The following is a 21,272-nucleotide window of genomic DNA, read 5'->3' on the forward strand; positions in this document are numbered from 1 at the left end:
ATTATATTCAATACACAATTTCTCTTCAAGAAGGCAGGCAGATTTATAACACAATCTAAAGTTTCCTTAAAAATGATTAAAAAGTTTTATTGCCTAAGAGCAATAAATCTGAAAGAGGTGAACCCCATGAATATCTCACTTAGTGAAAAAGTTGGATACATGACTATTGATGTTTTTGCGCATATGAGAACACAGATTTTTCATCATAAAAACAGCATGCTCATATAGTTTTAATACCAATAGCTTCACACTGGCCTACTGACTTCCTAGATCCTCCAGGGCTGCATCACCAGTCTGAAAGATCTCAAACTAGGCAGGGCTCTTTCAGGCTTGAGTCAGTTACCAGGCTCCAGCAAATCCACATTTGTTCTCACATGTAGCCATTCTCACTCTACTACCAAGTCTCTTGTGGACCCACAGAGGTAGCTTAGGGGAAAGGCAGAAAGGAAGAACTACGTATTTAATTCCCCAACAGAGAGAAATATGGAAGACACTGGTGAGGACAGAGTATGCTTCATGGCTTAGAGTAATTGCTTCTTGAAGACAGGGGCCTAGGAGCTAGGTCCAAGGTAGCCCCAGCAGCACAAGAGAAAATGTCTATTCTGGAGCGGTTCCAAGCTTTCAAGCTCGTAGAGAAAGGTAACCAGGACTGCAGAAGGTTCTGTGATCTGTCTTGTGATCTGCCGCAAGAGCCAGCTGGCTCAGTTTTGAGGTTTGCCCCTAACTGTTTCAAGCTCACATGCTGCAGGTAGGAAATACTTCCTACAGCTCATTCTGAATGTCAAGGCTGCTGCTGCTTTATGAGGATATTGGGGCATATTATCAAAGAGGCAACTCTTGGGTGGCAAGACACGTCTCATGATATTATTGAGTCTACTTCTGAGGTGTTCATTTACTGGGATCATTTAACAAAGATGTTCCCTTTTGCGTCGGCAGTTTCTTTTATAGAATTTTATTAATTGTAATCAGACTTCAGTTGTCAAGAGTACAAAACAATGTGTGTGTTAGTTGCTCAGTCGTGTCTGACTCATTGCAACCCCATGGACTGTAGCCCGCCAGGCTCCTCTGTCCATGGGATTTCCCAGGCAAGAATACTGGAGTGGGTAGCCTTTCCCTTCTCCAAGAGATCTTCCCGACCCGGGGATTGAACCCAGGTCTCCAGCATTGCAGGCGAATTCTTTAATATCTGAGCCACTGAATTTTTTTTTATCACTGAATTTTAAAATACTTTTCCAACAAGATTAAAGACAAGAAATATAGACCAAGAAAATGCTCACCTTCCCACTTGGCCAAAGTCTGGTCTTCTTCAAATCTGGATTAATGATGCTTTTTCAGGAAGTTTTTTCTCAATTAATCCTACCCAATTCTGTTTTCCTTTACAGTATTTCAATACAGTATATAGCCACACAAAAATGGTTTAACATGAATTTGCACTTGTTTCAATTGTTCCACAAGCATCTGAAGTTTGTAGGTTCAGTCTATAAAACTAGAATGTAATCACGGAATATGTCTTTCATTTCTTCTGTTTCTCCCCCGTCCCAGAGTTTGGATACGCTGAATAAAGAACTTAAAGTTGTTGGCTAAAATGCAATTTTAAGGAATCACTTTTTATTTCATACCAAGTAAGGTTTTCAGTATTATATATTGTAACTCAGAGATTCTATCAGATGAGTCCAAATATTACCGTGCTGTAACCATCCAGAGGCCCAGGGCCACATTGGCAGCCAAAAGTATACTGCCACCAAGCAAGATGAAAAATCCTATCAGATCTTTGACATCATTGTCTCCAATCACTGAGGTAAGAGTAGCATCTAGGAAAGAGTTTAAAATCCACTGTCCGTCCAAAGCAAAGCAGGGCACTGCATTAACAATTGCCAGAGCTCCCGAGAGGGAAATCAGGTACCTGGTTGCAATCAGTTAAGGAGCCTACTCAGGTCTGCATGCAAAGCCATTTCTGGGAGTCAGAAGTGTGTATTTTACGAGGAGTCGATTTGAGATTACAGGGGACTTCTCTCCTTTTTTTAAAATCTCTGCCCACCAGTAAATGCTATTGATTCTTAGATCTCTATTTAAAACAAATGATTTGTATTATTTCAAAGTTAGAAAAACTTGACAAAAAATGAAAGCCAACCACCTGTAAACTAAGGCAGTTTGTAACGAATTCCTTGAAAGACTTTCTCTTTAATGATACAAGAGAAAGGAATATGGAAAGAATAAGAAATGAGGGAAAATTTCTCTTCAATCCTTACAAAGTATTGCTTAGATTTATAAAGATTTTAGTCCCTTGAACTCTATTTTACTATCATCTGTAAGGTCATAGTGTAAATATCTCTGAGATAAAGCTGCAGTCTACAAGGTATAATTTTGACTATCCTTTTTTCAGTAACTCATTTGTTAACTAATATTTGCTCATTTACTTTCTGTCTCTGTTTTTTTGCAAATCATTAAAAAAGAAATTAAAGATTTAAAAGTGACAAAATAAAGAACCTTTTCAAACTGTTCAAATATATTCAAATTCTATATAATAACCAATTAAAAATCTCTTTATATGCAAACATAATATGCTAAAGAACACATGAGATTCTGTGGAGTGCTATTTCAGTAGCAGAAATCAGTTTGATGTCCCTTATGCATTCCTCCATTTGGTCAGAGTCAACAGGCTCAGGAGGGGTGGAACACATCGCCTCATTTAGTAGCTGAATACTTCATCCTTTATAAACATACTCAAAGGTTTTAGACCTCTAAACTTCAACTCTCAATTTGTCTTCTAGGTTCTTTCTCTTCCACACCTTAACCTTTCTCTCTTCCCAATCAATCTCTCTTTTCTGGCTTCTTCCTTCCTAGGTACAATCTGATCTTTCTCAATTTTAAAGTCCATTTTTTTGTGTGTGTTAGCAGTAGATTGATACTTCTAAGGTCTGTTCAAGCTCTCTAGTCAATGTAAAACTGATCAAGTTCCAAGTAGCACACTTTTAAAATCTTTCACATCAGAAAGGATACTTGACAAATGTCTCCACAACCACAGGCAGATCTATGCTTAGAAACTTGAAACGTGGGATAAAACTGGTGATGCTCACTAAAAAAGAAAAATAAGAAATAATTAATATTATTTATACAGGTAAGCAACAGAAAAATGAATTTTACTATGTGGGTATAGACTGGACTAGCCTATTAAACTGATTTGAGAAAGCCCTACTCAAACATATGCAAACAGGCTCGATGGCCCAACTATAAAAGTAAATCAACAATTCTAGAACATCTAATAAAAAGAGTGGGATACAGAAATTCATGTCTCAATGTACATTTATATTGTGAGGTGAGACTAAAATAAAAACTGATTATATACCAACTATGACTACCAAATACAGAGAATGACTTTACACTAGAATTTATATCAAGAGTCCTTATCTTTTCAAAGAGGTATAACCTTAAAATCATGTTCACTCCAACCATTATGTGACTTAATCTTTTTTGGTCTCAGTGTTTTCTTCATTGCTAAAACAAGGATTAACACTAGAGGATTTTTAAGATTTCCTTCACTTTGTGGATTCCATTACTCTGTTTTTGTTAAAACACTTAAAAACTCTGTTATAATTAAATAGAACTCATAGCACACATTTCTTGAAAATTACCTTGAAGAGGGTTATTTCTACATTTGTTGAGGATGTATATAATATCTGTACTCCAGAGACACCTAGTGTCAAAACAATAAATGAGAGAAATGACCCAAGTTGTATCTTAGGATATGACTGCAGAGCAATGAGAGAGCCTTTTAAAGAGTAACATAAAACCCACATGTCCATCAACTGATGGATAAATACAGAAAAGTAATATATCCATACAATGGAATATTCAGTTCAGTTCAGTTCAGTTCAGTCGCTCAGTCATGCCCGACTCTTTGCGACCCTGTGAATCGCAGCACGCCAGGCCTCCCTGTCCATCACCAACTCCCGGAGTTCACTCAAACTCATGTCCATTGAGTCGGTAATGCCATCCAGCCATCTCATCCTCTGTCGTCCCCTTCTCCTCCTGCCCCCAATCCCTCCCAACATCAGAGTCTTTTCAAATCAGTCAACTCTTCACATGACGTGGCCAAAGTACTGGAGTTTCAGCTTTAGCATCAGTCCTTCCAAAGAACACCCAGGGCTGATCTCCTTCAGAATGGACTGGTTGGATCTCCTTGCAGTCCAAGGGACTCTCAAGGGTCTTCTCCAACACCACAGTTCAAAAGCATCAATTCTTCGGCACTCAGCCTTCTTCACAGTCCAACTCTCACATCCATACATGACCACAGGAAAAACCATAGCCTTAACTAGACGGACCTTTGTTGGCAAAATAATGTCTCTGCTTTTCAATATGGAATATTACTTCACCATAAAAAAGGAATAATGCACCAACACAAACTACAACATGGATGAACCTTGAAAACATTATGCTAAGGGGAAGAAGCCAATCACAAAATATTCTATTTATAGGAAATGTGTGGAAACAGGCAAATTTGCAGAAACAGAAAGTAGATTAAGTGGTTGCCAAGGGATGGGGTAGGTGGGTGTTGAGAAGTAGAATAGGTTCCTAATGGGTATAGGCTTTTTGGAGTGATGAAAAAATACTGGAACTAGACTGTGGTGATGGTTCCACAACTCTGAATATATTAAACACTACTGAATTGTATATTGTAAAAGGGTAAATTATATGATATGTTAATTATATTTCAGTGAAAGTTATTAAAAAGGGAACATATAAAATCTTATACAACAAAATAAGTTAGACTATATGATCTTGTTCAGTTCAGTTGCTCAGTCATGTCCGACTCTTTGCAACCCCATGGACTGCAGCACGCCAGGCTTCCCTGTCCATCACCAACTCTCAGAGCTTGCTCAAACTCACATGTCCATCAAGTTGGTGATGCCATCTAACCCTCTCATCCTCTGTCATCCCCTTCTCCTCCTGCCTTCAATCCTTCCCAGCATCAGGGTCTTCTCAAATGAGTCATTTCTTTGCATCAGGTGGCCATAGTATTAGAGCTTTAGCATCAGCATCAGTCCTTCAAATGAATATTCTGGACTGATTTCCCTCAGGATGGACTGGTTGGATCTCCTCGCAGTCCAGTTCAGTTAGTTCAGATCAGTCGCTCAGTCATGTCCGACTCTTTGCGGCCCCATGAACCAGAGCATGCCAGGCTTCCCTGTCCATCACCAACTCCCTGTGAACTCTGGGTTCACACAAACCCATGTCCATTGAGTCAATGAAGCCATCTAACCATCTCATCCTCTGTTGTCCTCTTCTCCTCCTGCCCTCAATCTTTCTCAGCATCAGGGTCTTTTCCAATAAGTCAGCTCTTTGCATCAGGTGGCCAAAGTATTGGAGTTTCAGCTTCAACATCAGTCCTTCCAATGAATACCCAGGACTGATCTCCTTTAAGATGGATTGGTTGGATTTCCTTGCAGTCCAAGGGACTCTCAGGAGTCTTCTCCAACACCACAGTTCAAAAGCATCAATTCTTCGGTGCTCAGCTTTCTCCACAGTCCAACTCTGACATTCATACATGACCACCGGAAAAACCATAGCCTTGACTAGATGGACCTTTGTTGGCAAGGTAATGTCTCTGCTTTTGAATATGCTGTCTAGGTTGGTCATAACTTTCCTTCCAAGGAGTTCAGTTCAGTTCAGGTGCTCAGTCATGTCTGACTCTTTGCAACCCCATGAATCACAGGTGCCAGGCCTCCCTGTCCATCACCAATTCCTGGAGTTCACTTAAACACATGTCCATCGAGTCAGGGATGCCATCCAGCCATCTCATCCTCTGTCGTCCCCTTCTCCTCCTGCCCGCAATCCCTCCCAGCATCAGAGTCTTTTCCAATGAGTCAACTCTTCACATGAGGTGGTCAAAGTATTGGAGTTTCAGCTTTAGCATCAGTCCTTCCAATGAACACCCAGGACTGATCTCCTTTAGGATGGACTGGTTGGACCTCCTTGCAGTCCAAGGGATTCTCAAGAGTCTTCTCCAACACCACAGTTCAAAAGCATCAATTCTTTGGCTCTCAGCTTTCTTCACAGTCCAACTCTCACATCCATACACGATGACTGGAAAAACCATAGCCTTGACTAGACGGACCTTTGTTGGCAAAGCAACATCTCTGCTTTTTAATATGCTATCTAGGTTGGTCATAACTTTCCTTCCAAGGAATAAGCGTCTTTTAATTTCATGGCTGCAATCACCATCTAGCATGTGAGATGAGTGCAAGTGTGCAGTAGTTTGAGCATTCTGTGGTATTGCCTTTCTTTGGGTTTGGAATGAAAACTGACCTTTTCCAGTCCTGTGGCCACTGCTGAGTTTTCTAAATTCCAAGGAGTAAGCGTCTTTTAATTTCATGGATGCAGTCACAATCTGCAGTGATTTTGGAGCCAAGAAAAATAAAGTCAGTCACTGTTTCCCCATCTATTTTGCCACGAAGTGATGGGACCAGATGCCATGATCTTAGTTTTCTGAATATTGAGCTTTAAGCCAACTTTTTCACTCTCTTCTTTCACTTTCATCAAGAGACTTTTTAGTTCTTCTTCACTTTCTGCCATAAGGGTGGTGTCATCTGCATATCTGAGGTTATTGATATTTCTCCCTGCAATCTTGATTCCAGCTTGTGCTTCCTCCAGCCCAGTGTTTCTCATGATGTATTCTACATATAAATTAAATAAGCAGGGTGATAATATACAGCCTTGATGTACTCCTTTACCTATTTGGAACCAGTCTGTTGTTCCATGTCCAGTTCTAACTGTTGCTTCCTGACCTGCATACAGGTTTCTCAAGAGGAAGGTCAGGTGGTCTTGTTCTCCCATCTCTTTTAGAATTTTCCACAGTTTATTGTGATCCACACAGTCAAAGGCTTTGGCATAGTCAATAAAGCAGAAATGGATTTTTTCTGGAACTCTCTTGCTTTTTCGATGATCCAGCAGATGTTGGCAATTTGATCTCTGGTTCCTCTGCCTTTTCTAAAACCAGCTTGAACATCTGGAAGTTCATGGTTCATGTATTGCTGAAGCCTGGCTTCGAGAATTTTGAGCATTACTTTAATAGCATGTGAAATGAGTGCAATTGTGCGGTAGTTTGAGCATTCTTTGGCATTGCCTTTTTTTGGGATTGGAATGAAAACTGACCTTTTCCAGTCCTGTGGCCACTGCTGAGTTTTCCAAATTTGCTGGCATATTGAGTGCAGCACTTTCACAGCATCATCTTTCAGGATTTGAAATAGCTCTACTGGTATTCCACGCTTGCAGTCCAAGGGACTCTCAAGAGTCTTCTCCAACACCACTATTCAAAAGAATCAATTCTTTGGCGCTTAGCTGTCTTTATGGTCCAACTCTCACATGCATACATAACTACTGGAAAAACCACAGCCTTGACTATACGGATCTTTGTTGGCAAAGTGATGTCTCTGCTATGCTGTCTAGGTTTGTCATAGCTTTTCTTCCAAGGAGTAAGCGTCTTTTAATTTCATGGCTGCAGTCACTATCTGCAGTGATTTTGGAGCCCCCCAAAATAAAGTCTTGTCACTGCTTCCATTGTTTCCCCATCTATTTCCATGAAGTGATGGGACCGGATGCCATGATCTTCGTTTTTGGAATGTTGCATTTTAAGCCAGCTATTTCACTCTCCTCATTCACTCTCATCAAGAGGCTCTTCAGTTCCTCTTCCCTTTCTGCCATAAGGGTGGTATCATCTGTGTATCTGAGGTTATTGATATTTCTCCCTGCAATCCTGATTCCAGCTTGTGCTTCATCCAGCCCAGCATTTCACATGATGTACTCTGCATAGAAGGATGACAATAAACAGCCTTGACATACTCCTTTCCCAAGTTGGAACCAGTCTGTTTTTCCATGCCTGGTTCTAACTGTTGCTTCTTGATCTGCATACACGTTTCTCAGGAGGCAGGTAAGGTGATCTGGTATTACTATCTCTTGAAGAATAGTTTGTTGTGATCCACACAGTCAAAGGCTTTGACGTAGTCAATGAAGCAGATGTTTTTCTGGAACTCTCTTGCTTTTTCTATGATCCAACAGATGTTGGCAATTTGATCTCTGGTTCCTCTGCCTTTTCTAAATCCAGCTTGAACATCTGGAAGTTCTTGGTTCATGTACTGTTGAAGCCTGGCTTGGAGAATTTTGAGCATTACTTTGCTAGCGTTTGAGATGAGTGCAAATGTGCAGTAGTTTGAACATCCTTTGGCATTACCTTTCTTTGGGATTGGAATGAAAACGGACCTCTTCTAGTCCTCTGGCCACCGCTGAGTTTTCCAAACTTGCTGGTGTATTGAGTGCAGCACTTTCATAGCATCATCTTTTAGGATTTGAAATAGCTCAGCTGGAATTCCATCACCGCCACTTGACTTTGCACTCCAGGATGTCTGGCTCTAGATGAGTGATCACAGCATCGTGGTTATCTGGGCCATTAGCCCAGATAACTTTTTTGCATAGTTCTTCTGTATGATCTTGAGCCATATGGACAAGCTATATGTTTAATCCAATCATGTTGTCACTGTTAAAGCGTTTACGCTGGTCTGATTCTGAAATTATATTCATATAAAATTCATGTGTTATTCACAAATTACTTTATCATCATTATCACTATGATTACTGGCATTCTCTGGCATATGCTACTCTTGCTACTGATTTGGGAGCTTGGAGAAATTTAATAAACACTCAGAGAATATCTGAGAGGTCATCTATGTGACTTGGACATAAATGGTAGTGAAGAAAAAATGTCTTTCTCCATAAGTAGACATGGGGTTAAGCTTCATCTTGCTTTATAAATTCAGATTATTTTCCTACTGCTTAAATTTCATTTAATGCTTAAGAACAAGTTAACAAGATTTTAAAAAGTGATCAAACAAATGAAATTAATGCAAGGTGTGTACTGAGTCTCTACCAGTGAGAATATAGGCCATTATAGCAATGTTCTGAGGGTCTACCACAATAAAACCCACCTGTGTAGTGAAGGTGCAGCGGATGTCCTACATATAACATATCAATTTGAGGTGGGTGTTTCACTTTTATTAAGCGCGTATGAGTTTCCAAAGAAGGTATTATACAGAAACTTGAACTTGAGCTTTTCTTACAGTCTTTATTGGTTCTACAAACTTGGGTGGCTTCAACTGCTTTCCGGGCAGGTAGACATGTATGCTAGGGACAGAACATCAATTAGTCCATACTAAAAATGATTCATTAACAAGCAAAACACCAAGTTAAATTCTTTCAATATCTTTCATGTCACCAACCATATTAGGAATGAAGTTCAATAAAGGAAATGCCATTCATGTATATCTACTATAAATTAGATTCAATTATTCTACTCTGGCCAAATAAGATATTATTATAAATGTTTTAAAGATTCTCAGATGAAATATGACATGTGAAATGTAGAGATCTTAATAAAATGGTATAAACCAAAAGGGCAATGTTTTCAAGGATTCCATTTTAGTTCTACATGATTATATAATTATATCAGGCAATCAAGACTGTTTCAAGGACAACTTACCAAACGCTTATTAAAATTATTTCTATAGGAAAAGCAAACATCTGTAAGGCTGTGATTGTTACAGCATTCAGTCGAACCGTCTAGCCGTTTGTACGCTTAAAGAGAAATGGTTTATTAAAATCTGTTATTAAAAGAAGTACACAATGCACAGAAGTACATTTGCTTCCAAGACAAAAAGAATTAAGTAAAATGCATATGAACTCAGAAACAACTGTATAACTGACAGTCCAGACTGTTGGCTACTTGCTGCAGAGTTTGATTTTACATTACAAAAAGAGATACATCCAATTTGAATCAAGAAGCAGCAATGACCACAGCTTAGTTGTCTTCACATAAACTTACCCACTCATAAAGCTGGAGTTTCAGGGTCTCAGTAGGTTTTGCAGTAACTCCAGCCGGTCAAGCACAAATACTTAATGAGCTACTTTTAGATGACCTAATGCTGTTGATCCAGTATCACTATAGAACTCCTGCACTGTGGTGTTAGCAGAGTGAGCAAGAGGAACCTAAGAGACTCTCATCCTGAAGGACATCTCTATCATATCAAATATCTATTCCACCTCCACGCTTATCTTCAGGTTTTCCCCACAGAACCGGGGCAGTCCAAATTGACCACACAGATGTGCACATATTTGCCCGCATACTAGTAACCCAGTTATTCTTGGAAGGCAATGGAAAAAGGGCAACCATTCCCATTAATCATTTATTTTTTCAAGTTCTTTGGTAGGCTGCTTCACTGTATCTAGGGGAGAATAAGGAAGTTAAATCACTCATACAGCTGGGACAGAATTTTTTTTCCTATCCATTTATTTTGGAAGGTTTCCTGCATTCAGCACATCAAACTTGTAGAGCAAAACTGATGTGTGGCAAGGGCCAATTAAGGGCTCCCCAGGTGGTTCAGTGGTAAAGAATTTGCCTGCAATGCAGGAGACGTGGGTTCGATCCCGTGGGGTTGGGATGATCCCCTGGAGAAGAAAATGGCAACCCACTTCAGTATTCTTGGCTGGAGAATCCCATGGACAGAGAAGCCTGGTGGCCTACAGTCCATGGGGTCACAAAGAGTCAGACATGACATAGCAACTAAACAACCACGAGGACCAATTAAACTCAGATTTTTATATACATACGACCATACTCAGATATGCTGAAGAAGAGAGAGTAATGTTATGTGATTTCCAATACTACAAAAAGCTTTCCTATTAACAAGTGTGTCTTCAGGAGTACTAGCATGAAAATGGTTGTTGATATGCAATTTGACTTTATAAGGATTTTTTATTTCAGGCAAAGATTTTTTGTTTTTAAATCTTTCTTTTCTAGATTATTTGATTAGATTGGATCTCCTTAAACATGAATTGTTGCCAACACCAAGAGCAAAACACAGGTGAAGTAAACTAACAGATGCACCAATTTCTCCTCTGCAATGGCCGGCTGTGCGGGTGGTTTTGCTTTGTCTTCTTACCATAACTGAATGGGTATTTAAATTCTGGGTGATGAGTAATATTTAAAATATGAAAGCAAACTATGAGCATCTAATGGCACAAACTCGTGCCTATAATCACTCATCAGCCCTAATGGTAAACTCTAAGGTAAAAAGGTGTTTAGAATTAAAAAAAGAAATCAATCCAGGCAAAAGTCCTCAGTATGCTCTCTAATCAGTTGCCAAGTCACACCAATATTTACCTCATTATTCTTCTCTTTATCTATTCCCACTAAAGGGTAGACTTCAATTCTTTCTCACTTGACCCATTTGAAGAGAATTTTAATGCAACTATTTTACCACCTACTTCATTTATAAACTTGTCCTAGATACTGAATGCTTCAGATTAACCTTCCAATGTAAAACTCTGAGAATGTAGCTCTTCTATTTAATAATTTAAATTTTCAAAGACCCTGCATTGCTTCCAAATAAAGTCTAAACTTCATAGCCTAAAACAAAGAATTCTACTTTTTTTTTTTTTGATCACCTTATCTCATACTCTTCTCTTGCTGAACCAAATCATTAGCAGTTCCCTGATCTGTGGTGCCAAGATTAATTTATAACAGTCTCTTGAAATTAAACTCACTGTTGAGGACCAGCTTAAGAGTTGCTGCTATGAAACCTGTCCTCATCTTTTCAGTCAAGACCAAATGCCATCAACTCTCACAACTCCCAATATCTCTCATCATTCTTTATATTTAACCTTGTACTGTAATGTGCACATGGTCTATTTCTTTGACTAGACTGTAAGGTCTATGAAGGAAAGGTTTCTCAGTATTTTATGTAAGGTGGACAGCTCAATATGCACTGAATACATAGATGATGTTCTATACTACTTGCCTTTGTATCAGTAATGATTTTTAAAAATTTACCTCTGATGCTTGATACTTAGCTTTTCATGGAGGAGTGTCAGCAATAGAGAATTGAAAGTCAATAATTTGATATCACTGTTGATATGGCATGTCTAATAACAAGCTTAAAGGGGCCAAGCAAGTATCAAATATATTAAGTGGATAGTATGTGGAAAAAATTGGAAATGGTGGGGACTGTGATGAATTAGAGAATACATACCCTGTTCTAAGTAGGGTACGGAGACAGGCCACTTCACTTGGGACTGAGGGTCAAGAGATGATCCATTTTATTTCAAGAGAAATACAAAGTCTGGACTTTCATGAGAAACTTCTTTCTTTTTTTGGCTGGGCTTCAAGGCATGTGAGATCTTAGTTCCCTGACCAGGGATTGAACCCATGCCCCCTGCAGTGGTAGTGTGGAGTCTTAACCACTGGACTGCCAAGGAAGTCAAATCATACACATTTGCCAAGGCTGGATTTGGCCTCTACGGTATCACTAATATGTGACCTCTGGGTTAAGGCTTCTTCTTATGGTGATTAATCCAATCAAAACACAAATCAATGGCTGTGGCTGCCCTGACAAGATGAAGTACCTCCTGAAATATGGAATTTTCCATTTAAAGAGTTTAATAGTTTGTTATCATGTGAGAAGTAAACTGTGACATATCTGTTTATTAATTTAAAAAATACATATGTTTAAAAATATTTTTTATTTTACAATCTTTTCTACTGGGTCACATTAAAGGACAAGTCACTTAATTTTTGTGACTCAATTCTTAACCTATACGACAGGGATGCCAAAGGTAATTTTCACATTACTATACTGCTATCAACATGAGGGGCCTTCCAGGTGGCTTAGTGGTAAAAAATCTGCTTGCCAAGCAGGAGACATGGGTTCGATCCCTGGGTTGGGAAGATCCCCTGGAGAAGGAAATGGCAACCCACTCCAGTATTCTTGTCTGGGAACTCCCATGGACAGAAGAGCCTGGCAGGTTATACTCCATGGGGTCGCAAAGAGTCAAACACCACTGAGCATGCACACACACATCAACACGAGAGACTTATTCAATTCTACATTGGAAGGCACATTCAAGACTGCAGTGGGGGGACTTCCTTGGTGATCCAGTGGTTAAGATTCCGTGCTTCCGTTGTGGGCGGCTCAGGTTCAATCCCTGACTGGGGAACTAAGATTCCATAAGCCATGCAGCGCCCGCCCCCCCCACCCCCCGCCAAAAAAAAAACGAGAGAGAGAATGCAATGGGAAGTCCCAGAAGCTTTCTTGGCTTCAATTTAACTCTAGGAGATTAGAATTGTCCCTTAAATCTCCCCAGATGGGGAAACAACTAGGAAAATTAAGTCCAGATTAGTTTCACAATTCCACTACAGGGAGAACCTGTATATTTTGAATGTACCCTAAGATACTTGTAGATATAGTCTAGTCTTCAAAGGATGGTCTAAACCAGAGGTTATTTTGGAATAAGGTTGGAAGGAAGAAACTTTTCCAGTCTATAGTTAACAGTCTTCACTACTTTCTACATCACTAAAATGAACTGAACAATTTTCTTACCCTAGTTTAATAAATATTTAACTGTAACTAGAGTTCCAATATAGGCAGGCAAACCTATTTATTCTTAGTTTTATAGTAGAATTTATACCAGCACCACCTAGTAAAAAACAGTTAAAAAAATTATAAACACACATACACACACTCTCTCTTTTCAATGGATAAGAGCAAAGAAACCTTGACCCTACCTTGATACTCACAATGGGAGAACATATACTTTTTCTCCGAACATGAGAGATTTGGGCATAAAAACAATCTGGGTACTCAAATTGTATGGAAAAGATTTCCAGAGTTTTCCTTACATTATCTTAAACCAGGTCAGGAATGGTCTTTTCTCACTTCAGTTAAAGATGCATAATACAGGACAACACTCCCTTTGCCAGGCAGTTATACGTATATGCCCTCACCTCCTCTGAACAGGAATATAGGTTATTCAAAGAGGCTGCAGGAGTCTGGGCTCATAGATTAATTTTAGGTAGTAGTTGCCTTTAGTATTCAATCTCACGCTTTTTAAAAATGCAGCTCAAATGCTGGACTTAGTAGCCTTTCTTACTCAAGACAACACTTACAAAAAAGAAAAAATGAACTTAGCTTTAGGCATATATGAAGAGTGTCCCCTCAAACTAAACAAAGAGAATGTAAGCTACTTGTTAGAAAATAGTCCAAAGGGACTTCCCCGGTGGTCCAGTGGTGAAGACTCTGTGCTTCTACTGTAGACAGTGCGGGTACAACTCCCGCTTGTGGAACTAACATGCCATAGAGTGAGGCCAAAAAATATGTCCCCCAAAAGAACCAAACTAGTTCTTGTCTGTAACTTTTAGTTCCATTCAAATGGAACTAATGGCATATGGATACATGGCAATCCTAAATTAAGCAGAGGTTTGAACATGAATTGGAGAAGGCAATGGCACCCCACTCCAGTACTCTTGCCTGGAAAATCCCACGGACAGAAGAGCCTGGAAGGCTGCAGTCCATGGGGTCGCTGAGGGTTGGACACGACTGAGCGACTTCACTTTCACTTTTCACTTTCATGCATTGGAGAAGGCAATGGCAACCCACTCCAGTACTATTGCCTGGAAAATCCCATGGATGGAGCCGCCTGGTAGTCTGAGTCCATGGGGTCGCTGAGGGTCGGACACAACTGAGGGACTTCACTTTCACTTTGAATATGAATAGGGGAAAAGTTTGTTCTGTTCTGACTCAGAATGAAAGAAGAGATCTATTCTAGGTACAAAGATCTCCAAGCCCTCACCCAGTGTCCTTTCTGGGGCTTCCTGGAAAGGCCATTCAATCTCTAAGGAGTGTATGGGACAAGCTCATTAGGCTTACTCCATGCACCAAGGGCAGATGTAGAATAAAACCAGCCTTGGCTCTGTTGATGCCGCTCCTAGGTTAGCAGGTTAATGTTTAAAAATAAAAAAGGAAAGGATCGACCGAAGAAAAACAGAAGGTCCCAACAATTTCATAAAATGAATGGTCATTTCATGTAGGTTAACCACGTTTTTAAAAATTTGCCAGAAATCCACCTGTTAACATTTAAAGGAGAACATTTAGTATGCTTAATATCTTAGGGAATAGCTTTAAAAATCTAATAATACACCTAGGAAAGTCAGGGTATGAAGTAAGGCCAGAAATGATTGGCTGGGACAGCTTATGGGCACTTTTAGGGTCAGATCTTTTCCAAGTGGCTTTACTGTTTTGAAGTGGTATAAATTCTTAACATTTTAATTGTGCATACCTAATTTTATTCTAAATTGAGTATCAATTACTTTTGGAATATAGGTTATCTTATATTACCATATTTGGCTATATTTATGCTCTCAATTATAATGTATGGTAACAAATGTACCTAGATACATGTAAAACAATATCAATCCATAGCTTTCTTAAATGTCCATAGCTCCAGGGGTCAAACCTGTCATTTAAATTAATCTAGTATATTATTTTAAGTTATATTTACAGTCATTAAGATTTCTACAATCTGGCTAAGTATAGGCACTCCATTAAAAAATGATTAAATGAAGGTACAGGTTTATCAGATACAGTCACAATATAAAATCAACAAGTATCCTAATACAGTCACTTCTAAGGAGATGAAATATATACTGAAGAACTATTATTTGGGGATTGATTTTTTTTTTTATTAGTGTGGGAGTGTGGTAAGAGTAATACCTGCTTTGGGTTTTTAAGTAAATACCTCCAAAATGTAGCATAGGATCCATAATAGTGAAATACTCAAAAAATTAATAAGGAAAGAACTCTGGAGTATTTCAAGAAAAATTTCACTTCCATTCTGTCTGCCAGGAAAAGACTAACTATAAACATTGAAACACAGATATCCTAAATAAAACGATTCTATTGGAGAGAAATTTTATTTGATAACAATGTCATTTTGGCTTTGGTAATTCAATACTAGTTATACCAAATTTAGACAAACTTGAGGAAAATGATAAAGGACTTAAGTATGAAATAATGGATTCGTCTCTTACAGAAGAAGATACTGTGGATTACATACCCATTTGAAAAGATGCAATACATGGAAAAACATGAGATGCAATTTGAAGTACTGAGTGCTACCTAGGTATTTTTGCCCTTGTCAAAAATGGATGCTGAGTCTAATCAAGTCTCTAGACCTAACTACCTCCTATAGGAAATGTGGGGGATACTTGAACATGTTAATGATAAATTTGACAAAACAAATGACTCAGTTTCTTTAACAAATGATTTTTTTTAAAGTGTCAGAGGGAATTGTTATAACTTAAAAGACATACCATCCAACCGAAACCAACTGTAAAAAAGAAAAAAAAAACAGGGAAGAGTGAATACCAATTAGATATTAGGAATTATTGTTAATTTTGTTAGGTGTAATAATAGTACTGTGGTCATGTCTAAAAGGTCATCATCTATTAAAGATATGCTAAGGTTTATGAATGAAATCACAGGATACCTGGAATGTGCTTTCAAATATTTCCTTTAAAGGTGGACAGGCTGGATGAAAAAATTGGCAAAGTGTTGATAATTGCTGAAGCTGGGAGAAGGATGCATGAGGTTTCATTTATATTACTCTCCCTCTTTCTTTTTGCCCTTACAGCAAGACATGCAGGATCTTGGTTTCCCCAACAGGGATTGAACCCACATCCTCAGCAGTGAAAGCATGGAGTCCTAACCACTGGACCTCCAGGGAATTCCCTATACTACTTTCTTAACATTTATTTATGTGTGAAAAGTTTTTGCAATAAAAAGAGCTCTTAAAAATGGGTAGAGGGACTTGGTGTTTCAGTGGCTAAGAGTCCAAGCTCCCAGTGAAGGGGTCCCGAGTTCAATCTCTGGTGGGGAAACTAGATCCCACATGCTCCAACTGAGTTTGCATGCAGCAACTAAAGATATTGTGTGCCACAACTAAGACCCAGTGTGCCAAACAAATAAAAATTAATCTTAAATAATAGGTTATACATGGAAGATTACATATGAAAAAAAATTTAAACCAGTTCTTACTACTTTGCCACTTTGCACATGGCACTTTAATAAAATTATTTTAAATAATTAATCATATTTCTTAACCCCAGTAGATATGTAAAAGTACTCAAGCATTTCTTGATTTAAAAATGTGAGTATAATTTGTGCTTTCCAACACTTTCAATGATTTGGATCCCCAGGGTTTTGTATTAAGAGTTGGGAGACTGATTTTCCAGAGATGGAAGAGCTAAAAATACATTTGGCAGCTTCTGAAAGTAAACTTGCTTCACCCTGTTGCCTATTAGACAGAACAACAGATCTGACTTCAGGAAGTATTTTTGGACATCAAGATGATTTTCTCTGGACACCTGCCACACGAAAAAACCATATCCCAAATAGCTTTGGACATGCCACCATCCACATAGCACAAGGGTATTTAATTACTGAAATTTAGTTAATTGGTTATGTTTGAGCTTGAATGCTGACTAAACACAAGTGTTATCTAAATGCTGAATTAGATCCTAGAGTTCTGAAAATCAAAGATGAAATTCGTTAGAAGTTCAACAACAAAATATAATAGACAAAACATACATATTATTATCTAATTTACCAAGAAGGATGTTTACTCGTTTAGGCCTATTATTACTTTACTGATTTGTTTTAAGGAAGTTAGAACAAAATAAATCTACACATATAATCTAAGAATTAATGAATGGCAAGGACTACTGCTTGCAGTCCTAAATTATATCATACTGAGAAAATATACATACCTCTAACTGGGAAGCTTAACTGCTGCAAAGTTGATGCACTTATACAGTAACCAATTTGGGGCTCATAGGTGATGGTATCCAGACATTCATTCCAGTCTTGTACATTGGTAACAGGACAATCCTGTAGATGGGTGACAAGGTCTCCCACAAAAAGGCCTCTAGGTCCAATTGCAGGTGAGTCCTTGGTAAGAGGGCAGAACCAAATCAGAAAATGTGTGAAGACAAGCTATGATTAATCTGAGCAAATAATAAAGACACTGAATTAAGTAGAAAGTTTTGAATAATGCAAAAACAATCCAGCTTTGAATCCATGATGCATAGTCCTAGAAAAATAACAAAATAAAACCCAACAATTATACTTTTCGTACTTGACTAAGATTTTGAATTTTTTGCAACTGAAAAAACAAACAAACCTCACTCACCAACAGTTAAGATTAAAATGACAGTTTTTCCCAAGCTGCTAATTAAAATTTTTTGTGAAAGTGGTTGCCAGAATGCCTTCATTTTCCTATGTCACCAAGGGAGAAAATGATAAGACAAGACCTTATCTAAACAGTCCCAAATATGCAGACAATACTGTCAGCACAGTGAGTATATCAGTATGTGAGTCAGTTGCTCACAAACGTAATTTTTCTCTTCCCAAAGTGTGAAGAGATGACTTGATACCATCATAGTAGTCTAAGGGAGTGAAAGACAGAGTTGAAGACATTAATAACTTAAAACCCCCATGAAATGTTCTGGCTGGCTAGCTTAGGTTTCATCTTTCTTACTTTTTAGGAGTAAAGACATTTGACTCAAAAGCACAATTATGAAACAAACAGTAAAGGTAAATGATGCATTTTATCAACAAATTACAGGTAGAAAATCTTGATATCATTCTTGTAACTCAGAACAGAAACAATTTTCAGTATTTTAAAAGAGCCAGTGTGTTTCACAAAACTATTTCTTCGAAAGGATTACCGTAATTTCTTTAGGAAAAACTGAACATTCTGTGCATGAGAGGAATTTGAATAAAAGTTCCTGACATAAAATGCTAAGTGTTACTTCACAAAATCTGGTGGAATACCCCAGACAACTTATCATTTACCTCAGCAACTTCAGTGATAAGCACCCCAACTCCAGTGTAGTAAAACGGCAAGAGAATTACAGGAAGGAGAATAAGAGCTAAAATACCCAGGAGTGCAAGGATGAAATTATGCCAGATACCTGAAAAGAGGGAACAAAAAGAGTAAGTTCAACCAGGGGCAGGGTAGTTGTATTTCATTACACCTAGGCATTCTGATATATTAGGAAAGTCACCAGAAGCAGCTGTGAGGCAGATAGATCAATTTATTAGTACAGAAGACATGTTCAGTTATAAGCTTCTTTAATTTCAAATACTGAAATCTAAAATGACTATGTTAATTCAACACTAGGAAGACCACATGCTAATACGATTTAACACTGTTAGAGTCTACATTCTCTCTCAATATATATACATTTATTACCTATGTAAAGGGGTGTGTATGTGCATATACTGAATAGAGTATCTTCTACTTACCATAGCTTTTTTTCAGAAAATGTTATGTATTCATTTAAACATACTTGTGATCTTTGAAAGGAACTTTAGAGCTATCAAATAAAAGTTATGATGCAGTAAAAAACATTCTTGCTGAACTGGGGTATGTATCTTACATCAAGACTATAAACTATCTCCACCATCTCTATAGAGATCGGAGAATTGAGTGTTGTGCTGGAGCCTGCTCCTACCAGCTTGCCACAGCTGACGGGGCCTCTTTAACCAATTCCTCCACTAGGAGGCACCACTTGGTGCCTTCGAATTGGCCATGGTGGGAGTATTTATACTACAGACATGAGCAAATGCTGGTTTATCAGAGGTTTCCACCCTTCCCTCCGGGGCTTCCCTGGTGGCTCAGACGGTGAAGCGTCTGCCCGCAGTGCGAGAGACCCTGGTTCGATTCCTGGGTCGGGAAGATCCCCTGGAGAAAGAAATGGCGATCCACTCCAGCACTCTTGCCTTGAAAGTCCCATGGACGGAGGAGCCTGACAGGCTACAGTCCATGGGGTTGCAAAAGTCGGACACGACTGAGCGACTTCACTTTCCACCCTTTCCTTTGGGCTATATGCTAAACATTCACTAGCATACCACCGGGTAACAGCCCCTCCCATACCAATCCTCGCTCTCTAGTACAGTTTTTCTTATGGGGCAGGGTGGAGGAAATATCAGCTCTCTGGGCAGTGTGATTCTTAGGTGTGCAGGTCTTGCCCCTTACAATACAGGATATATATCATATATATGTCACCGAGACAACCAAACAACGTCCCCCACCCCACACATTCCAAACATCCCTAGGAGGCTGACAGCACCAGTGTCCTGTAATGATAGAAATGTAACTTAAAGATATCGCCCAGATCTAAGGGGACTGTGGCCATATGACTGTACTTCAGCAAAAGGATGCGAGCAGAGGTGATGGGAATTGTCTTACTGGCTGGAATGTAGCTATAATGGAGCTAAACTTGAGTGTACGACATAGAAGCTGCACACGGGAAATCGTAAAGCTAAGATAGAAAGCGCTTCGGTCCTCCAGATCATAGAATTACCATTAGCAGCATTGAACTACTTACATCTCTAATGTTTTATGAGTGTTTAAGTCACTGTTATTTTTAGGTATTACAGCAGCCAGATTTCTAGCTAATAATATATGTTTCATGTACATTTCAAGATGTTCCTCTAGCCCAAGACATAATTGGGTAAACAATCCTTTCTGTTTTATACACAGAGATGTTTTAAAAACACCAATGAAAAAAAAAAAAGAAAATAAATAAAAAATAAAAACACCAATGGTATCAAGCTATTTATCTGAAACTGTGTTTTGCTTTTTCATTTATATACTTTTGACTTTTCCCTTATCTGCACATTCATATCTAACCTATTCCTTATATCCACTACAGAGTAATCTATTTTTTAAAAAACATATTGACTTATTAATAAGGTTCCCTACTAATGATCACTTAGGCTATCTTAACTTTTTCACACAGTGTTGCAACAACTTTGCTCATGATGTTATGCATCTGATTAAGATCACATCTCTGAAGGTATGGACAATTATACAAAAATGGAATTGTTGGGTCAAAAATATATGCATTAAAGTTAACCTCCAAGTCTGCATTATATTCTTATAATTGTCATGTTTCCCCACCCTCTAAACAACACTGGATGCTATCATAATTTTAGACTGTTATCTGCCAGGTGAAAAGTAAAATCTTTGTTTTGATTTCTATTTCTTTAAATATGAATGAGTTTGTACATTTTTCATGGTTATTAAATGGTTATATTGTTGTTTGAGAATTGCTTACTTTTATCCATTGTCAGTTTGCATTTTTTGAATTTTTAAAAAAACGAATTGATATGTATTATTATTTGTAATACATACATTGAGGAATTTGGTCTTCTATATGAGGTATTTTGATCATTTCCTCCAGTTTGTTTGGCTAGGTTTATAGTTTTGCCTATGCATATATTTTAAATTTTGGTGTGGTCAAATGGCTCCTTTATTCCCAGTTCAAGATTGTAGAAGATCTGTGTTCTTTTGTATTGCTTTCATAGATCACTTAAAAAACAAAA

At 38.3% G+C, this 21,272-nt stretch overlaps 1 protein-coding gene across 1 annotated transcript in view; it reads right to left on the bottom strand.

The window, feature by feature from the left end:
• Positions 1-1,586: 1,586 nt before the first annotated feature.
• MBTPS2 (membrane bound transcription factor peptidase, site 2) overlaps positions 1,587-21,272 on the bottom strand; it is a 44,036-nt gene continuing 24,350 nt past the window's right edge. The window contains exons 6-11 of the mRNA NM_001075981.1: positions 18,735-18,853; positions 17,648-17,828; positions 9,530-9,624; positions 8,979-9,174; positions 3,001-3,076; positions 1,587-1,903 (exon numbers count right to left, since the gene is read on the bottom strand). Of these exons, the coding sequence (NP_001069449.1) occupies positions 1,681-1,903; positions 3,001-3,076; positions 8,979-9,174; positions 9,530-9,624; positions 17,648-17,828; positions 18,735-18,853 (890 nt within the window). The 3' untranslated portion in view covers positions 1,587-1,680. The remainder of the gene's footprint in view (positions 1,904-3,000; positions 3,077-8,978; positions 9,175-9,529; positions 9,625-17,647; positions 17,829-18,734; positions 18,854-21,272) is intronic.

Source organism: Bos taurus, chromosome X (assembly GCF_002263795.3).
Source record: "Bos taurus isolate L1 Dominette 01449 registration number 42190680 breed Hereford chromosome X, ARS-UCD2.0, whole genome shotgun sequence".
Lineage (NCBI taxonomy): Eukaryota > Metazoa > Chordata > Mammalia > Artiodactyla > Bovidae > Bos > Bos taurus.